Source organism: Canis aureus, chromosome 27 (genome assembly GCF_053574225.1).
Source record: "Canis aureus isolate CA01 chromosome 27, VMU_Caureus_v.1.0, whole genome shotgun sequence".
In the NCBI taxonomy this organism is placed as follows: domain Eukaryota; kingdom Metazoa; phylum Chordata; class Mammalia; order Carnivora; family Canidae; genus Canis; species Canis aureus.
In genome coordinates, this window is record NC_135637.1 from 19,894,554 (window position 1) to 19,919,317 (window position 24,764).

A 24,764-nucleotide genomic window follows, 5' to 3' on the forward strand; every position below is an offset into this window, starting at 1 on the left:
GACTTGATCCCAGGACCCAAGGATCACACGCCGAGCCCAACGCAGACGCTCAACCACCGAGCCATATAGGTGCCCCAAAGATGAAGATTTTCAGAATGATCTCGATCTCTCTTTCCCGCCCACCCCGCCCCCCTGCCCCAGGGGGCTTTTCAGTCTCTCCTGTCTGCCATCCACTAAGGCGCGAGTTGGAAGAGCTGGGGAACATTCTCTAGGAAGTGAAGATTTTCACAGGAAAAATTTCAGAGGCAAGGCCTTAAGAAGGAGCCCCGAGGGAGGGACGCCTGGGTGGTTCAGCGTTTGAGCGTCTGCCTTTGGGTCAGGGCGTGATCCCGGTCCCCAAATTGAGACCCACGTTACGCTCCCTTCGAGGAGCCTACCTCTCCCTCTATGTCTCTGCCTCTCATAAATAAAATCTTAAAAAGAAAGAAAGAAAAAAAGAGCCCCGAGGCAAGGGCCAGGCTTCTTTTATCCCTCTCGCAAGTTCCACCTCCTCCCTTCCTTCAAGGATCCCGAGACCCGACAGCCAAGTTGAAGGTCGCAGGCTCTGATCCTGCGGGTGCAGACCCGTGGGCGGTGCCCGCACATGCGGAGCCTGCCACCCACAGGGAGAGAGCGGTACTGCAGGCGCGCGGGTGCCGGAGAAGCTCCTCGTCCAGTGACCTTTGTGTCAATATTTGTTCAGGGCCCTTCTGCGCCAGGCAAAGTGGGTTCCCTGTCCTCATGGGGTTTCCACTCTCATGGGAAGAATACCAGCAACAGAAGTGCTAATCTGCTTTTTTGGTGAAAGCCTTTGTTTGTTTTGTTGTTGTTTTGTTTTGTTTTTAAAAATTTCTTTTAGAGAGAAAGAGCAGGAGCTGGTGGGGCAGATGGACAGGGAGAAAAAATCTCAAGCAAGCTCCACGCTGTGCGAGGGGAGCCTGATGTAGAGACTCGATCTCATGACCATGGGATCACCACGTGAGCTTAAACCAAGTCCAGCTATTAACTGACTGTGTCACTCAGGTGCCCCTGAAAGCCTTTGTTCTTATAACATAAGAAATATATACTCATTGTAGCAAATTTTAAAAGAAAATTAATATCCAGATGTTACTTCTGTTAACATGCGAGTATAGTCCTTCTGGCATTTTGCAAAAAATTGGAAACATACATTTTGTAACATTTTGTAGCCTGCTCTGTTGTGTTTAACAGCTTTATTGAGATATATTCCACATAACATACACAGGCTTTGCTTTTAACTTAATAGTGAAAGGTTAATCATAATTTAATGCAAATTTCTATTTGTTGAGCAAGGTGCTGAGATCTTTCATACACATCACCCCATTCAGTCCTCCCTAAAACCGTAGTAGGTAGGTACTAATATATTCTTTGTTCTGAGATGAAGAAACTGAGGCACAGAAAAGGAAACTAAGAGGTACCTGGCTTGCTGAGAAAGTGGAGCATGCAACTCTTGATCTGGACTTTATGTGTTTGAGCCCCATGTTGGACGTAGAAATTACATGAATAAAAAGGTGGGCAGGGGAAGCGATTTGTCCAGTAAAAGTAGCAGAACCAGGATTTTAATTAGGCCTTGTCTGAGAACATAAGTTCTTTTTTAAATTAAAAAATTTTTTTTAGAAATCTCTGTATCCGGGCAGCCCCGGTGGCGCAGCGGTTTAGCGCCGCCTGCAGCCCAGGGCGTGATCCTGGAGACCCGAGATCGAGTCCCACGTCAGGCTCTTTGTATGATGCCTGCTTCTCCCTCTGCCTGTGTCTCTGCCTCTCTCTCTCTCTCTCTCTCTCTCTCTCTCTCTCTGTGTGTGTGTGTCTATCATGAATAAATAAATAAAATCTTAAAAAAAAAGAAATCTCTGTATCCAATATGGGGCTCAAGCTCACAATCCTAAGGTCAAGAGTTGCATGCTTTTCTGACTGAGCCAGCCAGGTGCCCTGAGAACATGACTTCTTAACCATTTTGTTATTACTGCTCTGTGCCCAGCTGTGTGGGAATTCAGAAGAGTGAAGAAGAAAAGGGGAGAGGCTCTCCTGGAGCTCAGAGTGGAAACAAGGACATAGAATGGTCGTTACACATGGTACAGTGAGCTTAAACATCACCGAGGCTCCAGAGTAAGGGGGAATGATGTAATTAGGAAAGGCTGCCTGTAGGAGTGAGGACTGGGTGGGGGACGTGTAGACATAGATGGGCAACAGGGTGGGAAGGGCACTTCCAGCCGGGAGGGGCCAGCCTGAGCAAAGTCTTAGGTGCAGGTATGTGTATGACAACAAACAGGGCCCAGTAAGGGAAAATAATTGAGCACCAAGTTCTATGGGGATAAAGAGATGTATGACACGTGCAGCCTGCCTACCAAAAACTGCCCAGGGTGTTGGGGGAACCAAAGAAATAAATAATAGTTACCCTTCACTGTGCACACCCCACATTCCAGGTTCTCTACCTACGCTATCACATTTAAGTTCACAACAGTTCTGGAAGATTGGCAGTTTATACATTTTTTCAATAAATAGAGAAAGGAAGCCTGAAAGAGATAAGTGCCTTGCTGTAGGTCCTCTGAAGTAGGGAGGACAAGGGCCAAGAAAGTCAACCAAGGAGGCTCAGGGTCCAAATCCAGTGCTCTAACCTGCAAGCTACACTATCTGCCTGCTCTAACTGCCCCAAAGAGACAGAATTTCACATCCAGCCCCCTGCAAACCTCTAGCTGCACTACAACCAGAGATCTTTCTAGATTACGAAGCTAATCATCTCTATCCTAACTTTCAGATAAAATCTTAACTCAGCATGACCTGCAGGACCTTTTAAGTTCTTGCTCCCTCCACGCCTTCACACCTCCAGCCTTAAAGGCACCATTTGGAATTCCAGATCCAGTACCCTTATCTTTTCTCTGTGGTGATGTCTGCTGGGAAAACTCTTCTTATCTCCCTCCTCATCCAAATTTGTCCCTGACTTAGTCATATTTATTGGAAGGAACCATGACTTAGATGTCATCTCCTACAGAAAGACTTCTCAGATTGCCCCTCTATAATCCAGGCCCTTCTGCTCTGCTTCCATGACCCTATACCCTTTCTCCTAATCAGGGCAATAATAATAGTTAACAATTTTTGAGCATTCACTTTGTGTTAAGGTTACTTGAGTTATTGAAGCAGTATCACATAGTAATTAAACATGCAAACGTGGGATCCCTGGGTGGCGCAGCGGTCTGGCGCCTGCCTTTGGCCCGGGGCGCGATCCTGGAGACCCGGGATCGAGTCCCACGTCGGGCTCCTGGTGCATGGAGCCTGCTTCTCCTCTGCCTGTGTCTCTGCCTCATTCTCTCTCTCTCTGTGACTATCACAAATAAAAAAAAAAAAACATGCAAACGTTAAGGCTAGACTTTCTGGATTTGAATCCTGGCTCAATCAATCACTTAGAGGGCTGTGAAACTTAGGCAAATGACTTAACCTCCCTTTGTACCTCAGTTTCCTCATCTGCAAAACAGGAATAAGAATAGCACCTATCTCATAGGACTGTTGTACATGTGAAGGGCCCAGTACATGGTAAGTGCTTAATAAATGTTAGCTAATAACTATTATTCTGTTAATAACTCTGATTCACAGGTGGAGAATCTAAGGCGTAATATGACTTCCCCTTGATTACATAGGTGAGTAGCAGAAGTGAGACTTGAACTTGACACCAAGATCCATGCTGCACTGCCTCCCATTGTAGAACCCAGCGTGCTGGTTGTAATAACTGCCTACTTTTCAGTCTTTCCCTCTAGACTGGGTGTTCCATGAGGGTCAGTTCTGTCACCCTCGTCCAAGGACATAGTTGAGACCCTAATTAAATGAACTAATGATGCTGAACAGCTCAGATAAGTTATTCAGAAGATGGAGGTGGTAGTCATAACACCCTGGCTTCCCCTGCAGTGTGCTTGGAAAAATGTTTCAGTGCTTTCTCGTAGGATTAGTCTCTTAGCAGACAAATATTTATTGGTTCCTGGAGGTGCTCTTATTGGGAAAAACCATGTTAGGAATAGCAGGCAGGATACCCCCAGATAAGCTTTTCCCTAAGCAAGCCCTGTCCTTGGCTAGGCAGCCTCCCCCAGTCTGACAACAATGCCTCCCCTCATCAGCCGCCCCCAGGATTGGGATGTCCACCTGCCAGCTCCCTGCTTCAAGGAAATAGAGCATCAGAGACCTTAGTGGCTTCAACATGAGAATAAACATCACCAGCTGCCAGGGAGGATGACGTCAAATCCAGGCCTGGCTGGCCATGGCCTTGGGGAGGCTCCCTGCACAGAGAGGCCTGGTGCCCTGGGGGTCACTGTGAGAGGCAGCACAAGCTGAGAACTGCCAGTTCAGTACCCTGAGGACACATTTGATGGTTCTGTCCATTCTCAAGGACCCCATAACTTGAAAGATTTTTCTTTCCAAACCCACTGATGTCAGAAATCAAACAGTTATTCCTTTTCTTTTCAGAGCCTCAGATCAGCATGAACTCTTGGGCTTGATATCATTTCACCTAAAGCAAAGCCTCTATGCCTTTGAGGTTAAAAGAACTGGCTTGAGTCCCAAACTGCCTGGGTCCACCACTTGTCTAAATTAGTTCTGACTCTGGGCAATTTCCTACACCTCCCAGAGTCTCAGTTTCCTTCTGTGAAAAGTGGGTAGAATAGTATTTAATTCACAGGATCTTGGTTGGGATTAATGTGTATTCAGTTAGTGATAGGCCCAATACCTATCATGGGCCAAGTACTGAGGTCATACTGGTGAACAAAACATAGTCCTTGCTCCATGGTGTTTGGTGAAGGAAAACAGACAATAAAGCAATTAATATTTAATACAGCAGATGGTGGTAAGTGCCATGAAGATAGATAAGGCACAGCAGGAGGATAAAGTGTCAGAGTGGGATGGAGTCATTTCACTTCTGGGTGGTCTGGGAAGGCCTTTCTGCTGAGATGACTTCTGAGTAGACCCCTGAGTGAAATGAAGAAGTAATTCATGGGGCCATCAGGGAGAAAACTCTTCTACGCAGAGAAATGAGCATGTGCAGCAGTCCTGAGGCAGAGGCATGCATGGCATGTCCAAGGAAAGGCAAGAAAGCCAATGTAGCTGGAGTGAAATGGGCAAGAGGTAGGGAGAAAGTATGGTGTGAGAGAGGTGGCCGGGGGTAGGGTGTATAGGACTAGCCTATTCTAAGGACTTGGGTATTTACTCTGAATGAGATGGAAGCCATGGAAGGATTTCGAGCCAGAGAGGAAGATGATCTGACAGACTTTAAAGAATCCCTCTAGGGGGCACCTGGGTGGCTCAGCGGTTGGGTGTCGCTTCGGCTCAGGGCGCGATCCTAGAGTCCTGGGGTGGGGTCCCACATCAGGCTCCCCGCATGGAGCCTGCTTCTCCCTCGGCCTGTGTCTCTGCCTCTCTCTCTGTGTGTGTCTCTCATGAATAAATAAATAAAATCTTTTTTTTTTTTTTTTTTTTAAGAATCCTTCTGATTGCCATTTAGGCAATAGACTGTAGGGGGACCAGGTGGCAGGAAGACGAGTCAGGGAGGCCATGGTGGTTGTCTAGGTGAGAGGTGAGGACATCTTTGATCAGATTGGTAACAATGGGGAGTAGGAAATGGTCAGATTCTGGATGTGCCTGAAGGAAGAGCTGGCAGGATTTGTTGATGGACTGGATATAAAGTGTGTGTGTGTGTGTGTGTGTGTGTGTGTGAAAGAGAGAGAGAGAGAAGAATCAAAGATGACTCCCAAGTGTTTAACTTGAAGAATGGAGTGATCAGTTAGTGAGGTGGAGAGGGCAATTTGTGTAAAGTCCTTACCATGGATATGGGCACAAAATAAATGCCCAATAAATATTAGCTATTCTTTTTATTGATGATTTTGGGTTCCTGGGTTGTCCAAACTCAAACACCTGAGGCTTCAGAAATGTTGAGCATACCTGGCAATAACATCATAAGCATCATGCTCAAGTATGTGCTGTGAGCCAAGCACATGATAGAATCTTTACTTAGCAGTACCACACTGCAAAGTGTACAAAAGCCCTATGAGAAAATGAATATTTGTTGAATCTTTAATATATTTCAGACATTTTTCTTTTTAAAAAAGATTTTATTTATTTATTCATGAGAGACACAGAGTAGGAGAGAGGCAGAGACACAGGCAGAGAGAGAAGTAGGCTCCATGCAAGGAACACGATGTGGAACTTGATACCGAGACTCCAGGATGATGCCCTGGGTCGAAGGCAGGTGCCAAACTGCTGAGCCACCCAGGCATCCCAGACATTTTTCATTTAATCCTTTCTCCACCACTAGAATGTAAGTTAAATGAGAGAGATCTTATGCCTGGAGTTCCTACCACCCATGGCTGGCACATAGTAGGCACCTTAGTTAATATTTATTAAATGAAATCTCATTATTATATTATAGGTGGAGGCTGAGTAACTTCCCAAAGTAGAGCTGGGTTCTGATAAATATTTATTAGATAAAGGGATGAATAAATGGGTATTACATTCCCATTTTAGGGAAGAGTAAACAGTTGGTGGCAAACCGAAGATTTGAACCTAGGATTTCCTGATCCTTGAGCTTGGACCCTTTCCATGGCCATACTATGGAGCCTCATGTACCATTTGGCTGTGTTTGAGGATGTCTAGGGATTTGACAATCTTGATGTATCACATGGCGTACCATAATATGTAAAAACCCAGCCTAAGCCCGGGTGGCTCAGGGGTTGAGCGCTGCCTTTGGCCCAGGGCCTGATCCTGGAGACCCGGGATCGAGTCCCACGTCCGGCTCCCTGCATGGAGCCTGCTTCTCCCTCTGCCTGTGTCTCTGCCTCTCTCTCTCTCTCTCTCTCTCTGTGTGTCTCTCATGAATAAATGAAATCTTAAAAAAAAAAAAAAAAAAAACCCGGCCTACTCAGAGAAAGGGAGATCTAATGCGACATCAGATTGTAACTCTCTGGTAGCATGACCCTAAATTTTTGTCTTCGTGAAACTGCATAGCCTTACAACATTTATTTTACCTTATTTGCCCAAAGTCACAGGGTGTAAGGAATGGAAACAAAATGTGAATCTAGTCTTCCCACACTGGAGTTCTTGTTTGTTCCCCTACTCTGGGTTCGTTTGTTTGTTTTTTAGATTTTATTTATTCATGACACACAGAGAAAGGCAGAGACACAGGCAGAGGGAGAAGCGGGCTCCATGCGGGGAGCCTGATGAAGGACTCATCCCAGGACCCCAGGGATCATGACCTGAGCCAAAGGCAGATGTTCAACCACTGAGCCACCCAGGTGCCCCTAATTTTAATTTTTAAAACTGTCTTTAGAGGAGTAGAAGGGAGAAAAAGGAAGAAGTGGGGGAAGGGGGTTTGAAGAGACAAAACAGATGTTAATTTTTGCTTCGAGTTTCAATGGAGAGAAGGCTAACATGACTAAAGAAGCCAAAAGTTAAGGATGTTGAGGCGGAATTAAAATCCAGATTTTCGGGCAGCGGTTTAGCGCCGCCTGGAGCCCGGGGTGTTATCCTGGAGACCCGGGATCGAGTCCCGCGTCGGGCTTCCTGCATGGAGCCTGCTTCCCCCTCTGCCCTGTGTCTCTGCCTCTGTCTTGCTCTCTCTGAATAAATAAATAAATCTTTAAAAAATAAAATAAAATCCAGATTTTCTGGATTCCAAGGGCTCCTCCTGGTTCCCGTTGCTACTCATTCATTCACTCACTCATTCATTTGTATTGAGTCCCTGCAATTCCAGGCTCTGGGAAGGCTGCTATGGAAAACTCTGGTATCATAGAGTTCATATTCTAGTAGGAGAGACAAACATAATAACGATGACGACGATTGTGTCAAGTGCGATGAAAAATGACGTCACAGGAGGGGGAGGAACGGGGTGGTCTGAGCTCGGAACCTCCAGCTGCTGTCCGCAGACTCCAACTAAGACACAGCTTCCGGACGCCGGAGCGCCCTCCATAAATCCCCCTTTCGTACTTATCCTCGCCTCGCCTCACCAGGGTGGGAACAGTAGGAGGAGGAGGTGCAGAGCGCATGCTCCCTCAAAACTGGTGGCTCTGAGGATTTTAACTGGGACTCCGACAGCCGGGAGGATAGTACGCAGGCTACTTGCGTTAAGGCTCCGCCCAATAGGAGCTTGCTTTTGGGTTGTGGTCCCACCCCCAGCCCATTTTCCACTTCCGCTTCCGGCGTTGAGGCTGTCCAGGTCGATAATGGCGTCGGCGGCGGCTGTGTTCCGGCTCTCTGGGCTGCTAGGTCGGTCCGGAGCACCCCTGGGGCGGTCCATGTCGAGCGGCGCCCACGGCGAGGAGGGCTCAGGTACTGGAGCTGCGGTTGGCGGGGCGGGCCTCAGCCCCACTCGAGCGAGGCAGGGCAGGACTGTGACCTTGGCTTGAGGACTTGGAGTGGGGGAGGCGAGCCTCGGGCTGGGTCCCCACACCAGGCCTAAGAGTCGTGCCCCCTCCACAGCTCGCATGTGGAAGGCCCTCACCTACTTCGTAGCGCTCCCTGGCGTGGGAGTGAGCATGCTGAACGTCTTCCTGAAGTCGCATCACGGAGAGCACGAGAGACCTGAGTTCATCGCCTACCCCCATCTCCGCATCAGGTCCAAGGTACGCCTTTGTAGGCTTTCGAGTATCCGTTCTCCTTTTATTACAAATGCCTAGTCCAAGTTCTTAATTCTCTATGATCGTGTACAATTTATCATATAATTCTTACAAATTTTTATTTTCTCCGGTTTTATGGGAAAGTAACAGCCTTGGGGGGGGTCACATCTGTTTTCTTTTTCAAGGTCATACAATAAGAGTCCTTCAGTTTTCCTTTTCTGATCCATCCCATCTCTGCTTTCTGATACTGTCCCGAAACGGTTGTCGGTTGTATGAGACTTGGATGTTTGGGAATCTCCCTTAAAGTGGCAAAATGGGAACGTGGTTTACCCTTCTACGACCTGGGCATCTGGCAGGTACTAGCTGCATAATGAGGAAACTAACAGCTTTTCCTATTCCGACCTCTGCTAGTTATTTTCTCAAGTGTTTTATCCTTGCTGTTGATGTAGATGCAATGCATTTGTTTTCCATTGCTTGTTGTAAGTATTCTTAACAAGAGGCCCGTCTGGCTCTTTAATAATTATTACATGACTTAGAGGAGATGGGACTGGCCTTATAACAACTTAAGCTAGATTCTTAGATTCTGAAAGAATTTTTTGAGTCTGAGCCCCACTCCCACCTTTGTACAATAGATGTAAAAACCATATAGCAGGGTTATCAGTCTCAGTACTATTGACATTTGGGGCTGGATAATTCTTGTTGGGGCAAGGGGCTATCCTGTGAGTCCTGGGATATTTAACAGCATCCTCAACCTTTGCCCACTGGATGTGCTGTGTCAGATGTCTCCAGATACTGCCCAATGTCCTTGGAGGAGCAAAATCCACGGTTGGAAACCACTGCCCTATAGCATTGTTTTTCAAAGACAGTGAGCAAAAACATTGAGGGTGAGGTGCCTGGGTGGCTCAGTGGGTTAAGTTAGATACAATTCAGGTGATTCCCTGCTCAGTAGGAAATCTGCTTCTTCTCCTCCCTTTGCCCCTCCCCTCTGCTCATGCTCTCTCGTTTTCTGTCTCAAATCTTTAAAAAAAAAAAAAAATTGAGGAGGGTAGGTTGCAGTTTCCAATCCAGAGGTTTATTTTAGGTCTGGAATAAAGCCCAGAAGTCTGCATTTAAGTAAGCATCTCCTCTCATTTACCTACCTCTACCATTCTGATACAGATCATGTGTGGATTATACTTTCATAAACATTGCACTGATAGGCTAATTGCCAGGGAGAGGCTTATGAATAATGAACTTGAGGTTGCTTTTCCTACTGTCTACTTTAAAGGCTCTCCTGGAAGTTATAAGAGAGCTCCATTAAATTACAGGAAGGCTGAAATACGCCAGTAGTTAAAGGACTAATTACCATTTTGTTGTTATGTATTGTCTGTCACTTCCCCTTTATCTTAAGCAGTTCATGGCAGTGCTGTTTATGAATTCTTTTCTGGAATTGCTAATTGACATCTTCACTCCACAGCCCTTTCCCTGGGGAGATGGTAATCATACTCTATTCCATAACTCTCACGTGAATCCACTTCCAACTGGCTATGAAGATGAATAAACAGAACCTGGACCACCACCCAGTGGGGACCACAGGACTGGTTTGGACCATGACTGCACACGGACCAGAAAAGTATATGGGACCTTAAGCTTACCTTCCTTACTTTGATGACCAGTATACTGATCCTCCATCCTTTTGCTTATGGCAGGAGATGGCTTAAATAAATAACTTAGATTGGTCCATGATCTGAGAGTTGTATTCTTTGTTTTTCCCTCCAAAATCAGCATTAAGGTTATTTTTATGTAATGAAGGTTTATGGCTGCTGCATACAGGCCTCTGGATAACATTGTTTATAACAGGCTTGTCCTTGGTTTCTTATGTCTGGGGGTGGGTAAAGCAAAGGGACCGTAAGTGGAGCTAATTTAAGTATCAAGATTGGGTCCTGACAGACTTTGGATGGCAAAAATATTGAGTGGCCGCCAGTAGAATATGTGCAATTTACAGAAAAGGGTATCTTGGATTTTCCAGAGGAAATACTTTCTGTGTCCTAGCTTTCTCTTGTCCCATTATACCAGCATTTGCTGAAGAATACTCCCTATAGTCAGGTAATTGTCTCCAAAAGTGTCAAGTTCTCATCTTGGAGTCTTCTCTCAGCACCCTGAAGGGTGAAAGGATTAGGAACTCTTGGAGAAATAAAGGCAGTATGACACATTTCTCCATATAGCATTAGCTTTATTTGTTTCTGGATTTAAAACCTTCCTGTAGCATTAAGAATTAGGGAGAAACAATAGTAACAGTAACAAAATCACCCTTAAAAGAGCACTTAATTTCTCTTCAAAATTAATCTTGAAGTAGCTGAGATAGTTGGAGTCACTTTATGGGCAGGATGAAGTCAAAATATAACGAAGAACAATTGGGCTCCTGGGTGGCTCAGTAGGTTAAGCGTCCAACTCTTGATTGCAGCTCAGGTCATGATCTAAGATTTGTGAGATTGAGCCCTGCACTGGACTCCATGCTATGTGAAGCCTGCTTTTAAGATTCTCTTCTCTCCCTCTCCTTAAGAAAAAGAACAATCAGAAAAAATTACTCCTTCAGTAGCAATTACAATGAAAGAACATGGTTGGCTTGGAGTGTTTTATTCTTGAAGCTCAACTGGTTTTATACTAAGATTCAAGAAGCTACCAGGTTTTGGTATTGCATAGTACATATAGTAAACTAGTACCACAAAGGTGAGACATATAGAAACACAGGGTGTGAAAGCCTTTTATAGTAAGAAAAAAAGGATCCCTGCCATCTTTACCATTTTGTGATCTAACCACAGGAGAGAGGATAATACAATTTCCACCTTCTGTAAATTGTTTTATACCATATTGGGTGGATATCATTGAACCAAATTACTCAAGACCTGCAATTTTGGTGGCTACCTAACTTTCCAAAGTGTGTAAATGCTCACCTGATCCTGACATCTTTTGTGCAGTTATAGAAGCATATTTACGTCGCTTGCTCTAGGAATAAATTTTAGAAATCAATGATGTTTCTAATTGTTTTAGCACACTACCTTATATAAATCTTCACTTTTTCTTCACCTTTAAGTTATAACACCCACCCACCCCAATATATGGGATATATAGGGTTACAGTGTAATACTTGTTCTGTAAAGTGCAGAGTTCTCCAGGGGCAAATAATGAAACTAAATGTTACAATTTATTCCGTCTTCATGATTACAGACATTGGAGGGCAGGGTGGGTACACAAGGCAAATAAAACAAACTCTTGTCCCATTTAATCAGATGCAGCATTTTGGCAGTTTTATGGTAATATAGGTAGACCTAATTAATTGACTTGGGCTGAAAGCTGGGAACAGTAAATCTCTGCAATTTAGGATCTTCTTCCATTGTTACTCCAAGGATCTTAATTCCTAAACTATACTATGAGCTCTGAAATGGTGTGTGTACTGCAACATTCTTCAAGCTTTCACACCTTAATCAGAAATCTGACACCTTTTCTTAAGGCAAGGAACTCTTAAGGCTGTCTTCCTCTTGGCTAACCCAGTCCACCAGCAATTTTAAAAGTTGTTAAATAAAAATAAAACCGTTCCCCAGTTTAAAACCGTTGTGCTGGAATCCCTTTTCAGAGCCTTGGCTCCCTGAGAGAAGAGAGATCCTAACCAGTTGCTTCCATGAATAATAATCCTAGTACAATCTACCTAATGTCCTTTGAAGCAAACTCAAGAGGTCAGGCAACCCTGATCATCCTGACAAGTTTATCAGTATTTACACACAAAGGATATTTAAAGCTGATCCTAGACCAAGTATTGCAACCATAATCCCAAGAAATCATTCAGTTTTAGCAGGTGAGGTTCCTGCAAGATGCCACAGCACGAGTGAGAAATCATCTCAAAGCAAAGAGTGATGGTTCATCATCTTTTACAAGTGAGAGGAAATCAAGGAGAAAAGAAAACTTCCTCCTAAACTCCTCATCAAATCAATGGCTATTTTTCATGGCCTTAATTGATGAGATCCAGTGTCCTCAATTTCCTGATTGGAGGAGTCTATTTTCAAGGTGACTGTCAAGTTCAAGAAGAGCTTTCAGGCTTTTCTTTGCCATGGCCCATGAATTCCAGTCCTTCAATGGGAATCTCCTTCTCCTTTATTGCTTTCTGACGGGAGAAGAAAACACATGATACAGGTCTATACGAAGCCTGAGGACCAAACTTTGTAAATATGATGGTACAGAAGTAAATCAGATCACACCAAAAGGCCACCCAACCATGATTCAACACTTGTACTCTTTTTAACCCAAGTACCATTACAGAGAAATTAAATGTAAGGCCAAAGAAGAGATTGGAAAGGAATTGTGATGAGGGACTCCTGGATGGCTCAGTCAGTTAAGTGTCTGCCTTCAGCTTAGGTCATGATCTCAGGGTCCTGGGATTGAGCCCCACATTGGGCTCCCTGCTCAGTGGGGAGCCTGCTTCTTCTCCCTCTGTTGCTCCCCCTGCTTGTGTGCAGGCTCTCTCTCTCTCTCTCTCTGCCAAATAAATAAATAAAATCTTAAAAAAAAAAAAAAAAAGGAATTGTGATGAGTCGTCCATGTTTCATACGTGGAATTTAAACAGTTTTCTACTGTTATGACAGACACAAATTTAAACCTGAGTTCCAGGACTTTCTGGCTAAGTGAACCTGAGCAAGTCTCACTTTCCTATCTGTAAATGGGATACAGATACCAACTTGTAATGACCCTGAAGATGTTTTAAGTTAACTAATTGGGAGTGCTGTGCTCAGTGCGGTTCTTAAAATCCAAAGCAGTTTCACATTCATTGAGCTGGAATGAAAATTTCCTAGCGGGTTGAGAGAGAGAACAGGACAAAGGAATTACAACAAAATGAGACCCTCAGGTCTAACAGCTCAGGCCAACACCCCGCTTCGCCCCCCCCCCCCCCCAACAATAGTGGAACAGTGCACCACCTCAAAAATCAAGGAAATGATTCTGGTGAACTTGAACTAATCACTTCCTATTTGGGGGCATAAACGTTCCATGTATAAAAATATGAACAACTATGCCCACTTTATGAGTTTGAGCACCAAATGAACCAAAGGATGTTCCTGTGCTCCGTAAAACGTAAAGCATTGTAAAAACATTTGTCATTCAGAGAGATACCGGGTGGCCTTAGTGCTGATGGTGGGGAGAAAGCCCCTGCCACTGCCCTCACTGAGGCTTTTCTTCAAATCCTTCCCACCCCAACTTCCGCCAGGTACTGCGCGTGTGGCCGGGGACACCGCAGGAGAACCAGGAGCCAGGGGATAGAGACGAAAGGGCCCTGGCCGCCTAAGGGCTCACCTGAACACACTGCTGATAGCGCTTGAAGAGGTCGGTGCACGGGTCTCCGGAGCCGTCCCCTTTAAGGAACTTCTCGGCAAACCAGCGATTGAAGCACTGGTCGTACTCGCGCTTCATGTCGGTGCAGGCCTCCCCTACGCTATTCATGGCGGCGGAGGCGGTAGCGGCGCACTTTGATGTCGTCACTCAAAAGTGCGTCGCTCGGCTTTACGTGAGGACGCCCTACGGCGACCGAAGAGAGAAATGTGGGCGCGGGCGGTGAGGTTTGGCCTTCGGTCCTGGGTGGCCTGGCGCCGGGGTTTCACCTCTAAGGCAGATCCTCAGGTAAAGGCCGGGGGCGTTTAAATGGGTGGCGAAGCAAGTCAGGACTCGATACCCTCATTCTCCACCTCATTCCCCCCAGGGTAACGGCCGGGTCTCGGCCCAGGTGATCGAGCACCTGGAGCGTCTGGCGCTTGTGGACTTTGGCAGCCAAGAGGCCGTGGCACGGCTGGAGAAAGCCATCGCCTTTGCCGACCGGCTCCGCGCCGTGGACACGAGTGGGGTGGAGCCCATGGAATCTGTACTGGAGGACAGGTAAATACTCGCGGCTGCGCACCCCGAAGCTTTGCCGGTGGCGCCTTCGCAGGCATTTGAGGTGGCGATTATTAGTGTCTATTCACAGAAGAGAAAAGAGCTTTAGCGAGATGCACGAACTTGCCACGGTCACCCCACGGGTTAAGTGGTTTCATGCTTTCCTTTGTTCATTTTGGATCCTGTCACTCCCGTTTGAAGTCCTCGAGGCCTCCCAGTATGATGAGGAACCGTAACCATCGCTTTTGAGGCCTTTACAGAGTCCCCACCTTCCACTCAGACACACTGCTCTTTTACTCCAGCTACATTAGCTTCGTTACTGTTTCTCCAACGTGCCCATTTGTTTCTTCTAGGATCTTTGCGTTTGCTATTCCCCTTTTCTTGGACAGCCTGTTTCCTTGGCAGGTCTTAGTTCATCTCCTCCGGAAGGCTTCTCCTCCAAATATCCTCTCCCTTAACAGTCACCGCTCTTGATCCTGTTGGATTTTCTTCCATTTCTTATTTTTGTTGATTTGTCTCTTGTGCTTATATTTGACTTGCTCGTTGGATTCCTGTCTCAAAATATGGCTTATACATATTTTCTGACCTAGTGGTTCCCTATGGAAACATATGTAAAAGTACATCAAGATGTATGCACTGGTGTTCAGGTTTTTGTTTATAATACAAAACAAAAAACAACAAAACACTCCCAAGAAGGAGCAACTTCAGTTGGTAGAGCATGCAGTGATCTCCAGGGTATGATTTGGAGCCCCACTTGGGGTAAAGTTTACTTAAATTAATTTAAAAAAATATAACCCCTCAAACAGAAACAGTTTAGGTGTTCTTCATGGTTAAATACATCGTATTTGACAATTTTTTAAAAAGATTTTATTTATTTGTTCATGAGACACACAGAGAGAGAGAGGCAGAGACACAGGCAGAGGGAGAAGCAGGCTCCATGCAGGGAGCCCAATGTGGGACTCAATCCCAGGTGTCCAGGATCACCCCCTGGGCCAAAGGCAGCGCTAAACTGCTGAGCCACCCGGGCTGCCCCAACAATACTTTTATACATAATCTATTCGATATATTCTGGTGTATGCATTAAGTTTTGTTCCCTCAGAGCATGCAAGAAACTGTTAACAATTAGAGAAAGTGGAATGCAGAGGGAAGTTCTTACTTTTCACTTTATACTGAGGGGCAAAACACAAATACCTAAAGGACCAGAGTAATAACACAAGAAGTGAGGTGGTTAGTGCAATAGGGAGGGGCAGGTCTTTGACAAAGTAGTTTGTGAATGTTATACCAAAAGGGTGCAGCCTCTCCCCACTTCTACCAATTTTTGCTAAATCTTAATACATTTTTAAAGAAAATGCTCTTTTTTTGAAAAGCAGAGTTTTTGCTGTTTGGGGACTACAGTTTCTTGGGAAGGATGGGTATGTACTTCATAAGACCAGCAGTCTACAGCTCTGTCCAACCCCCCCCCCTTTTTTTTTTAAGATTTTATGTATTCATTCTTGAGAGACACGGAGAGAGGCAGAGAGAAACAGACTCCTCATGGGCAGCCCAATGTGGAACTTGATTCCAGGACCCCGGGATCACGACCTGAGCCAAAGGCAGATGCTCAACCACCGAGCCACCCAGATGCCCCTGTCTTACCCTTTCCTTGGTGGGGTATTTTTTAAAAGATTTATTTATTTTAGAGTGTGGCACATGGCATGGTGTGGGGAGGAACAGAGAGAGAAGGGAACAAGCTGACTTCCCACTCAAGAGGGAGCCTGATTTGGGGCTTATTCCCAGGACCCCAAGATCATAACCTGAGCTGAAAACCAAGAGTCAGAGGTTCAACCTTTCCACCCATGTGCCCCCTTGATAGGATTAAAAAACATTCTTGGGGAACCTGCGTGGCTTATTGAGGTGTCCAACTCTTAACTTTAGCTCAGGTTTTTTTTGTTTTTTTTTTAAGATTTTATTTATTTATTCATGATAGACATAGAGAGAGAGAGAGGCAGAGACACAGGCAGAGGGAGAAGCAGGCTCCATGCAGGGAGCCCGACGTGGGACTCAATCCTGGGACCCCAGAATCACACCCTGGGCCAAAGGCAGGTACCAAACCGCTGAGCCACCCAGGGATCCCTTTAGCTCAGGTTTTGATCATGGGGTATGAGTTTGAGCCCCAGTGGGCTCCATGCTGGGCATGGAACCTAGTTTAAAAAAAAAAAAAAAAAAAAAAAGACACTCAATATAGATGGTATAGATGGGAACAAAAGAGATTAGCTGCCATTAGCACCAATAAGGAGAGCCAGACCTATCTGTAATCATAACCTCTTTGTAAAGTGCTTGCTAGCCTCCCATCCTCACCTCGTCTTTGGTTCCTTTATATTCTTTATTTTGTAATCTGATGCTCAGATCTACAGAAGTCCAACAGTTTCTCAAAATTACATAGCACTTCAAAATAGAAATCTGAGGTCATCTCCTACCCAAGCTCTTTGGGTACCTCTCCAGTGTTCTTCAGGATGAAGACAAAAGCTCCACCTGGGTGGCTCAATGGTTTAGCATCTGCCTTTGGCTCTGGTCATGATCCAGGGGTTGTGGGATAGAGTCCTGCATTGGGCTCCCCAGAGGAAGCCTGCTTCTCCCTCTGCCTATGTTTCTGCCTCTCTCTCTCTCTCTCATGAATAAATAAAATCTAAAAAAAAAAAAAAAAAAAAACTCCACCATATTTGAGTAATATTTGACTCTCCCCCTCTCTTACTGCTCATCCAAATTCCAGGGAGCAATACTATCTGTTATTACTCATCATATTCTCAGTATCTAACACTGAGCACTCAGTAAATGTTTGTTGAATGTTCTTTAAAGATATTACTTATTAGGGAGAGAGAGAAGGGAGGGCGGAGCAAGTAGTAGTAAGAGTCTCAAGCAGACTGCACACTGAGTGTAGAGCCCAGTGTGGGGCTCAATCTCACAACTCTGAGATCACCACCTGAGCCAAAATCAAAAGTCCGATGCTTAACCAACTGTGCCACCCAGGCACCCCATTGAATGTTCTTTATTAGTATCCTTGGGAAAGGAGGGAATAGAAGCACAAAGAGGAGACAGAATTTCCGAGATCATGTAGAGGGAAGCCATAAAGGAACTCCAATATTGCTCAGAGAAGAGTTTGAAAAAGATGAAGAGGGATTTGGATCTGGTAGCTGGAATAGTGACTTCATATTCAGTGATCTGCAGTCTTCCCATAAACTTGGAAAACAGTTTGAGTTAACTATTCCATTTTAGAGATGTAGCACTTATAGGACTGTTGTTTTTAAAAATATTTTATTTATTCATGAGAGAAACATAGAGGGAGAAGCAGGCACCTCACAGGGAGCCCCATGTGGTACTCGATCCCTGGACCCGGGATCACGCCCTGAGCCAAAGGCTGATGCTCTACTGCTGAGCTACCCAGGCGTCCCAGGACTGTTGTTTTTTTATTAACATATTGCCTCACTAATGTTTGAAATGGAACCCAGTTAAGACAAGTGTTAAACCATTTTAGGACACACTAGGTGTAAAAGCACTGACTGGCTATTAGAAATCTCTTGGCCCATTAAAACCCTATCTGTTGGTTTTAGCTAAAAAACCATTTAGTGCCCTTAGTGTCAGGTGCTAAGATTTTATATGCATTGTCTCAATTATCACATACAACTCTGGAAGGTAAATACTAGTATCTCATTTATTATTTTTTTATTTTTAAAAAGATTTATTTAGGCTCCATTCCATGCAGGGAACCTGACGTGGGACTCGATCCTGGGTCTCCAGGACCACACCCTGGGCTGAAGGCGGCGCTAAACCGCTGAGCCACTGGGGCTGCCCTAGTATCTCCTTTGTAAATGAAACTGAGGCTCAGAAAGTTTATCTAATATGCCCCAAAGTTTCACAGGTGTAGTGTGTAGTAAAGGAACCCAGAACTTGAAATATATATATTTTACTTATTCAGAGAGACACAAGAGAAAGAGAGGCAGAGACACAGGAAGAGGGAGAAGCAGGCTCCATGCAGGAAGCCCCATGTGGGTGGGACTCGATTTGGGTCTCCGAGATCAGGCCCTGAGCCAAAGATAGATGCCCAACCGCTGAGCCACCTAGGAGTCCCACAAATACTGTTCTAGATATGCTGTGTAAAAGTCAACCCTAGGGCTTCCTGAATGGAGCCTGCTTCTCCTTCTGCCTGTGTCTCTGCCCCTCTCTCCCTCTGTCTCTATGAATAAATAAAATCTTAAAAAAAAAAAAAAGTCAACCCTAGAACCTTTATTTTCTCCCATTTCAACTCTGACTCAGATGAGGACCTATGGCCAAATATTTCAGTATTTAGGGTGTGTCCCTCAGAATCTTATATGAACCAAATCATCTTTTTTTAAAAAAAGATTTTATTAAAAAAATATTTTATTTATTCATAAGAGACACAGATAGAGGGAGAGGGAGAAGCAGGCTCCCTATGGGGAACCTGATGTGGGACTCTGATCCCAGGATCATGACCCGAGCCAAAGACAGACGCTGAACCACTGAGCCACCCAGGTGCCCCTGAACCAAAAATTCTTAGCCTCTTAACTCTCTTTCCAGTCTGCATAAAACTAGAAATTCAGGGATCCCTGGGTGGCGCAGCGGTTTGGCGCCTGCCTTTGGCTCAGGGCGCGGTCCTGGAGACCCGGGATTGAATCCCACGTCGGGCTCCCGGTGCATGGAGCCTGCTTCTCCCTCTGCCTGTGTCTCTGCCTCTCTCTCTCTCTCTGTGTGCCTATCATAAATAAATAAAAAAAAAAGTTTAAAAAAACAAAACAAAACAAAACAAAAAAAAAACTAGAAATTCATTAGGAGGGAGGGAAGAAGCTTGTAGATAGAAATAGAGTGGTGCCCAGAGAAAGGACTCCTGGCAGCCCGACACCAGCAGCAGAGCTGTCCTATCTGGTCAGTCCAAGGGTCAATAAGCACTTCTTTAGTGCTGCCATAATGCTCTCCATTAAATTGCTTTTTTTTTTTTTTTCATTAAATTGCTTTTTATTAGAATTTCCTGCAGTTACTGGTTAAAGTGCTTTGTTAGCTTTAGAGGACAGGGATTCCTAGTTCACAGAAGCCTTCCTCAACCAGGAATTTTCATCTGAACCAGAACACATAAAAACTCAAGTGATTTTTTTTCAGTACTTCCCAGGATAGTACATAATTAATATTAGCCCATAGTTGATTTATTATCAGAATGGGTGTCCTATAGTATTTGAGCCAAATTCTCTTGTAGAACTCTGTGAAAGATGAGGTGAGATTCAGTGTAATTGATCAGCACCTAAAGGGTTCATCTGGTCCTGTTTGGAGTTTTTTTTGCATGATTCTGAGTTAAGCAATTTTCCAAGTGAACCACTGATGTGCCACCCTCAGAGACCCTGGGTTCAATAGCCCATGATTATGAAAATAGGAAGGTGTGGGTTTCTTCTGGAAACAGCTCCATCAAAAACAGCAATTAAGTGAAAATGTGTGGTATTTCAAGGAGTTTCTTCTGGAAACATTACTTATATAGGAAATCTGATTATCAAATGAGTGAATTAATCAACTGCTATTACATCTACTGTGAGGAAGCAGTACCTTTTAAGCACCTGTTGGTGGTAGTAGAGTCTCACTTCATCAAACTCTAAGAGCCCAGGAACCATGAGCAGCCTCCACTATGTAGGGACTAGGCAGGAAGTTCATGATGACAGCAGGTTAAGTGCTTAGGTATACTCTGAATGAGGAGTGGGGACTGAGGTGTGCCCAGGTTCACTAACTTTCTGAAAGGAGCAGGTGCTATTTAGCACCCACCTCTTATTGCAGTGAGAATATAGGCCCTGGATTATCAGTTCTTTAACATTTAACATTCCCAGCAGTTCTATGAAGCAGTCCACAAATAAGGAAACAGATACATGGAGAGTATAATTTGCACAGTGCCATGTGTGGCACCAAGATTTGAATTCACCTGTGACTCAGGAGCCCAAGTGTTAGCCATTTTGTTAGACCGCCCAGCAGAAATATAAACTCCAGAAGGTCCAATGGTCACCTTTACAGATGATTTTTATTTTGTTCTCCAAGTTTTCATAAGCTCCCATATGGTTTAAAAAAAAAAAATCAAGCGCAACCTTCACTTTTTTGGCAAGGAAGTCAAGGTCTGGAAAGATCCATACTTGTTCAAGGCCAGAGTTAAAAGACAGTGCCAGATCCTGGAACTGACTGCAGTTTTCTACAGTCCATACCATGAGTGCTTATTGTGTCTAGCCCTAGGGTGGGTGCCACAAAAGAAACAGAACTAGTCCTTTCCTAAAAGAATCATCATGACAACTTAACCCTCTGCAGCCTTTGCCTGGATGTTCATGTCATGTCCTTGCCCTTCTGTCCTGTTAGGTTTAAGCCCTCAGTCTATGTCTAGCTCAAAGCAGAAAGACCATGGCTGCTTCCCTATCAGTGACTGAGCAGAATACTTACTTTTCAGCCCATATATCTGGAAGCAGGCTCTGACATATTGCCATGCACTTTTAAACCTTGAAACAGCAGTAAAGCCCCATAGGTTATGTTCAACTTCTGTTTGGTTTCACTAATTCACCATCTGGACACTTTAATGAAGCCACTAAGCCCAGAGCAGAATGGAAGATTCTTGAGCTGTCAAGGGCAGGCCCTCCATGTCCACAAAAGTGGCTGCAGTGAAAAAACAGCCCATCTTAGGGGTATGAAACTGTGCTAATTCCAGTCCTGACACTGAGGACCTAATATCCTTAAGTCATTTATAACCACTCTTGAGCAAGTTTCTTCACCTGCTGGAAGTCCATTTCCCATCCCAATCCAGAGGTTTCTTGCCCACCCTTTAGCAATGACACCACCTATTTTAAATACCTATTCCTCATCCAGGCTGGTTTAGGTGCCCCTTCTTACTCCCTTGGCAAGCTTTGCTTACCTGTTAGACTTAACACATTGTGCTGTAATTGCCTTACCTGTCTCCTCCAGAAGCAGCTTACCCATTGTAATCATGCAAAAATATTTATTGAACATATTGGTCCTGAGGAATAATTACCACTTACCTGAGTGGTTGAGAATCTATGGAGATTTGGTCAACTGCTGACCATAGCTCCTCCATCATTGAGCAGTGACCATAACTCATTTTCTCTCATTCTTGACCCTCCACCCAATGCCCCAGAAGCTTGTTTTCTGAGAAGGTAACCTTGAGCTTCTGGTTTTGTAGATGTCTGTATTTGAGATCTGACAATGTGGTAGAAGGCAACTGTGCTGAAGAACTACTACAAAATGCCCATCGAGTTGTGGAGGAATATTTTGTGGCACCCCCAGGTATGTGTTGCCCAAAGTAGTTTAATAGATTGTACCTAAGTGAACCAAGAATATAAAGTATAGGTCCAAATTTGCAACATGAAAGTACTTTAAGATGTATAATGTGTGAATTAGGTGAAGGTGGTCAAAATTTACAAACTTCAATGTATAGCAGAATGACTATAGTTAATACTGTATTCTGTATTTGAAAGGTGCTCAGAGGTAATCTTAAAAGTTCTTATCACAAGGAAAAAACTGTATATGAGATGATGGATGTTAACTAATCTTGTTCTGGCAATCATTTTGCTATATATATTAAGTCTGTACAACTTAAACAATGTTGCATGTCAATTATCTCAATAAAAGTGGAATGAAAAAACCCACATATATTAAGTGGAAAAAAAAAAAAAGGTGGTGGCAGTAGAGTCAAAGGGTCACACTCACCTTTAGGAACCAATCTGTAATAGGAATGAGCAAAACAGGACCGGGGTGGGGAGGCATGTGTAGTGTACCAAATCCTGAGCTCGAGCTCTGCCTAAAGGGGCAGTTAGTACTCACTGCTGCTCATTCAGTGCCAGGCAGTAATATGAGCCCATTCTCCCTGAGAACCTGGACATCTGGCATTTTTATGTGCATATGGTATTTCCAAATTTTAAGTATGGGAACTAATTCAAAGATTTTTTAAAAAATAAAATACCATGTAAATAAAACATACCTGCAAGCCAGATGCATCCTGTGAGCCATCAGCTTAAAACCTTGGTGTTGAGATTTGCATCTTTAAAATTTACTGTGACTATTTTAAATGAAAACTTAAAAGTAACTCTGGGCTAATACTAAAATCCAGAATCTTGGGTGGGTTGAACTGTTTATTGCCTCTGCAGAGAGATGTATTTTCCGAACTGCTGGACCCTTCTGGATATTTGGGAATGGGACTAGCTTGAGCACTCAGGTAGATGGTTTTCCAAGTACCACCTTCAGGTTCAGGAGATCACCTCAGAAAACCATTTTAACTAGCCTCGGAAACAAACATGAGCCCCTCGGCTCAGGGGTTGTTACCTCTTTGATCAAGACCAGCCAATTAAAGGAAAGCTTTGCTTGAAGCAAGGATGGGAAAGAAAGCTTAAAAATTGTGCGCTCAACTCTTAATCATGCTTCTGATTCACTAAAGCACCTCAAATTAACTGTGAAAGAGATAAAAAGATTTTATAATCTCTCAGAGTCTGACAGTTGTCACTATTTTAGCAGACATATCCATTGATCACATATGCTATTTCTCAAAAAGAACTCTATGTCAGACTTTGCTTCTGGAGACAAAGTGAATTCATAATCATTAGTTTTTCTTTCCACTCCTATATGCATATAACTGTCTCTGCTCCTTATTGAAAAGTGTGCATTTATTAGGCTTCACTCACAACTGTTATTCTTCCAGGTAAGTCAGAAAAACAATAACTACACTTACTTGCATTGCTTATTTTTCATGACAAACCAAGTGATAAGTTAGCTCAGTAGAACCAGTTGGAAAGCAGGCTCAGCTATAACATTCTTTTTTGTTACTGTTTTCAAACAGGTAATATCTCTTTGCCAAAGCAGGATGAGCAAGAGCCTTTTTCATACAACTGAGTAGCTATTCTGGGAAGGGGTACCCTGTGAACATGTGGAAGCCCAAAGATAGTATTTTTGTTACTGTGAACAGGAATATGCCCACTTTCTTCAGTCACCTGAAAAAAACTGTTAAGTATTTTTTAATAACTAACTCTCTGAAGACAGAATTGGGAAATATCTAGCCAAAACAAGGCAATGAGTTCCTGCTGCTACTGGATTTAAGAGGTATTGTTACTTTCCGAGGAAGTGGATCAAGTATTTTATTCACAGACTGTTCAGTGTATAAGATGTTCTCCTTCTTTATCTCCTCCCAAACAGACTACCAAACTGCACTTAAATGAATTTTTCTATTGATGTAACTATAGACAATGCATCTGATCACTATGTGAAAATCTGTGTTGTACTTTTTAGTTGCTATTTCTATCAATCCAAGAAACCTTGTATCTTTACTAAACAAACTCGAATTTGTTCCTGGGTGCCCACTTTGTTCCCAGCAGAAGGCTAACTTTCTCCTAATATCTGAAGAGTATTCAAAGTAGACTCTACAGCTTGGCAACTCCTAACCTACAATCATCCACTATCCCACAAAATGATTACATGCGAAAGGGATCCTAGCCACAGCTACAGTTTTTCTGAAAAGAACTTATGACAAAAACAGCCCTGGGGTAGCTAACAGTGCTATGTTGTACACTAAAAATTTGCCAAGAGAGTAGATCTTATATTAAATGTTCTTAACACAAATCTTAAAGAAGTAAGGAGGAAAGTTTGGGAGGTGATGGATATGTTTATAGCCTTGATGGTGGTGATGCTTTCATGGGTATACACTTAACCCCAAACTCACTAAATCGTATACATAAAATAAGTACAACGTTTTACATGTTAATCATAATTCAATAAAGTGGCTTTTTAAAAAAGCCCCAGGGCCTGGAACACAGTAGCTTCCCCATCTCCGCCACGATTACTAATGGAGTAGAATCTAAGAGTTTTTTGGTTTGTTTTGTGTTTTAAGAAAGCTCAAATACCAAGGATAAGTGAAACAGATTTAGGGGTAAAAGTGACAGAACCAAAATTTAAGCATATTTTTTCCCCTCCAAACTGCCACAGTGGGTTTTAAGAGTCTTCCAATGATCTTTATGCTACTGGTGACTTTACAGTCTATTTTATTCTTATATTCCTTTACCCTATCTTAAATGCTCCCTCTTCTTTAAGGCAGCTTCATTTATAAGCTTGGCTTTGCATTCTAAGATAACCCTGAGTGACTCTTGGGATTGAGATTCTCAAATTACTGTCATAGCAACTGTCTTTGTTCCCAAATAAAGTTATCCATTCCTGCTCCTTACCAATTGGGTACAAGCTGCCGCTACAACTCAATGACTTTTTTTCTTTTTAATCAGTGTGCCT

At 43.9% G+C, this 24,764-nt stretch overlaps 3 protein-coding genes across 3 annotated transcripts; 2 read left to right on the plus strand and 1 right to left on the minus strand.

Annotated features, from left to right (window-relative positions):
• The first annotated feature begins 7,904 nt into the window (after positions 1-7,904).
• Positions 7,905-10,307, plus strand: COX6A1 (cytochrome c oxidase subunit 6A1). The gene is made up of 3 exons (XM_077875916.1): positions 7,905-8,295; positions 8,446-8,588; positions 10,039-10,307. Exons 1-3 carry the CDS (start codon positions 8,190-8,192, stop codon positions 10,120-10,122), a joined length of 333 nt encoding a protein of 110 aa, XP_077732042.1. The 5' UTR covers positions 7,905-8,189; the 3' UTR covers positions 10,123-10,307.
• A 1,166-nt stretch (positions 10,308-11,473) lies between these two features.
• TRIAP1 (TP53 regulated inhibitor of apoptosis 1) lies at positions 11,474-14,086 on the minus strand. The gene is made up of 2 exons (XM_077875923.1): positions 13,902-14,086; positions 11,474-12,720 (listed from the first exon to the last, which is right to left on the minus strand). The coding sequence occupies exons 1-2, from the start codon at positions 14,046-14,048 to the stop codon at positions 12,637-12,639; spliced, it is 231 nt and encodes a 76-aa protein (XP_077732049.1). The 5' UTR covers positions 14,049-14,086; the 3' UTR covers positions 11,474-12,636.
• GATC (glutamyl-tRNA amidotransferase subunit C) lies at positions 14,068-24,702 on the plus strand. Its single transcript, XM_077875920.1, has 4 exons — positions 14,068-14,225; positions 14,305-14,477; positions 21,679-21,782; positions 23,329-24,702. The coding sequence occupies exons 1-4, from the start codon at positions 14,145-14,147 to the stop codon at positions 23,379-23,381; spliced, it is 411 nt and encodes a 136-aa protein (XP_077732046.1). The 5' UTR covers positions 14,068-14,144; the 3' UTR covers positions 23,382-24,702.
• Positions 24,703-24,764: the final 62 nt, after the last annotated feature.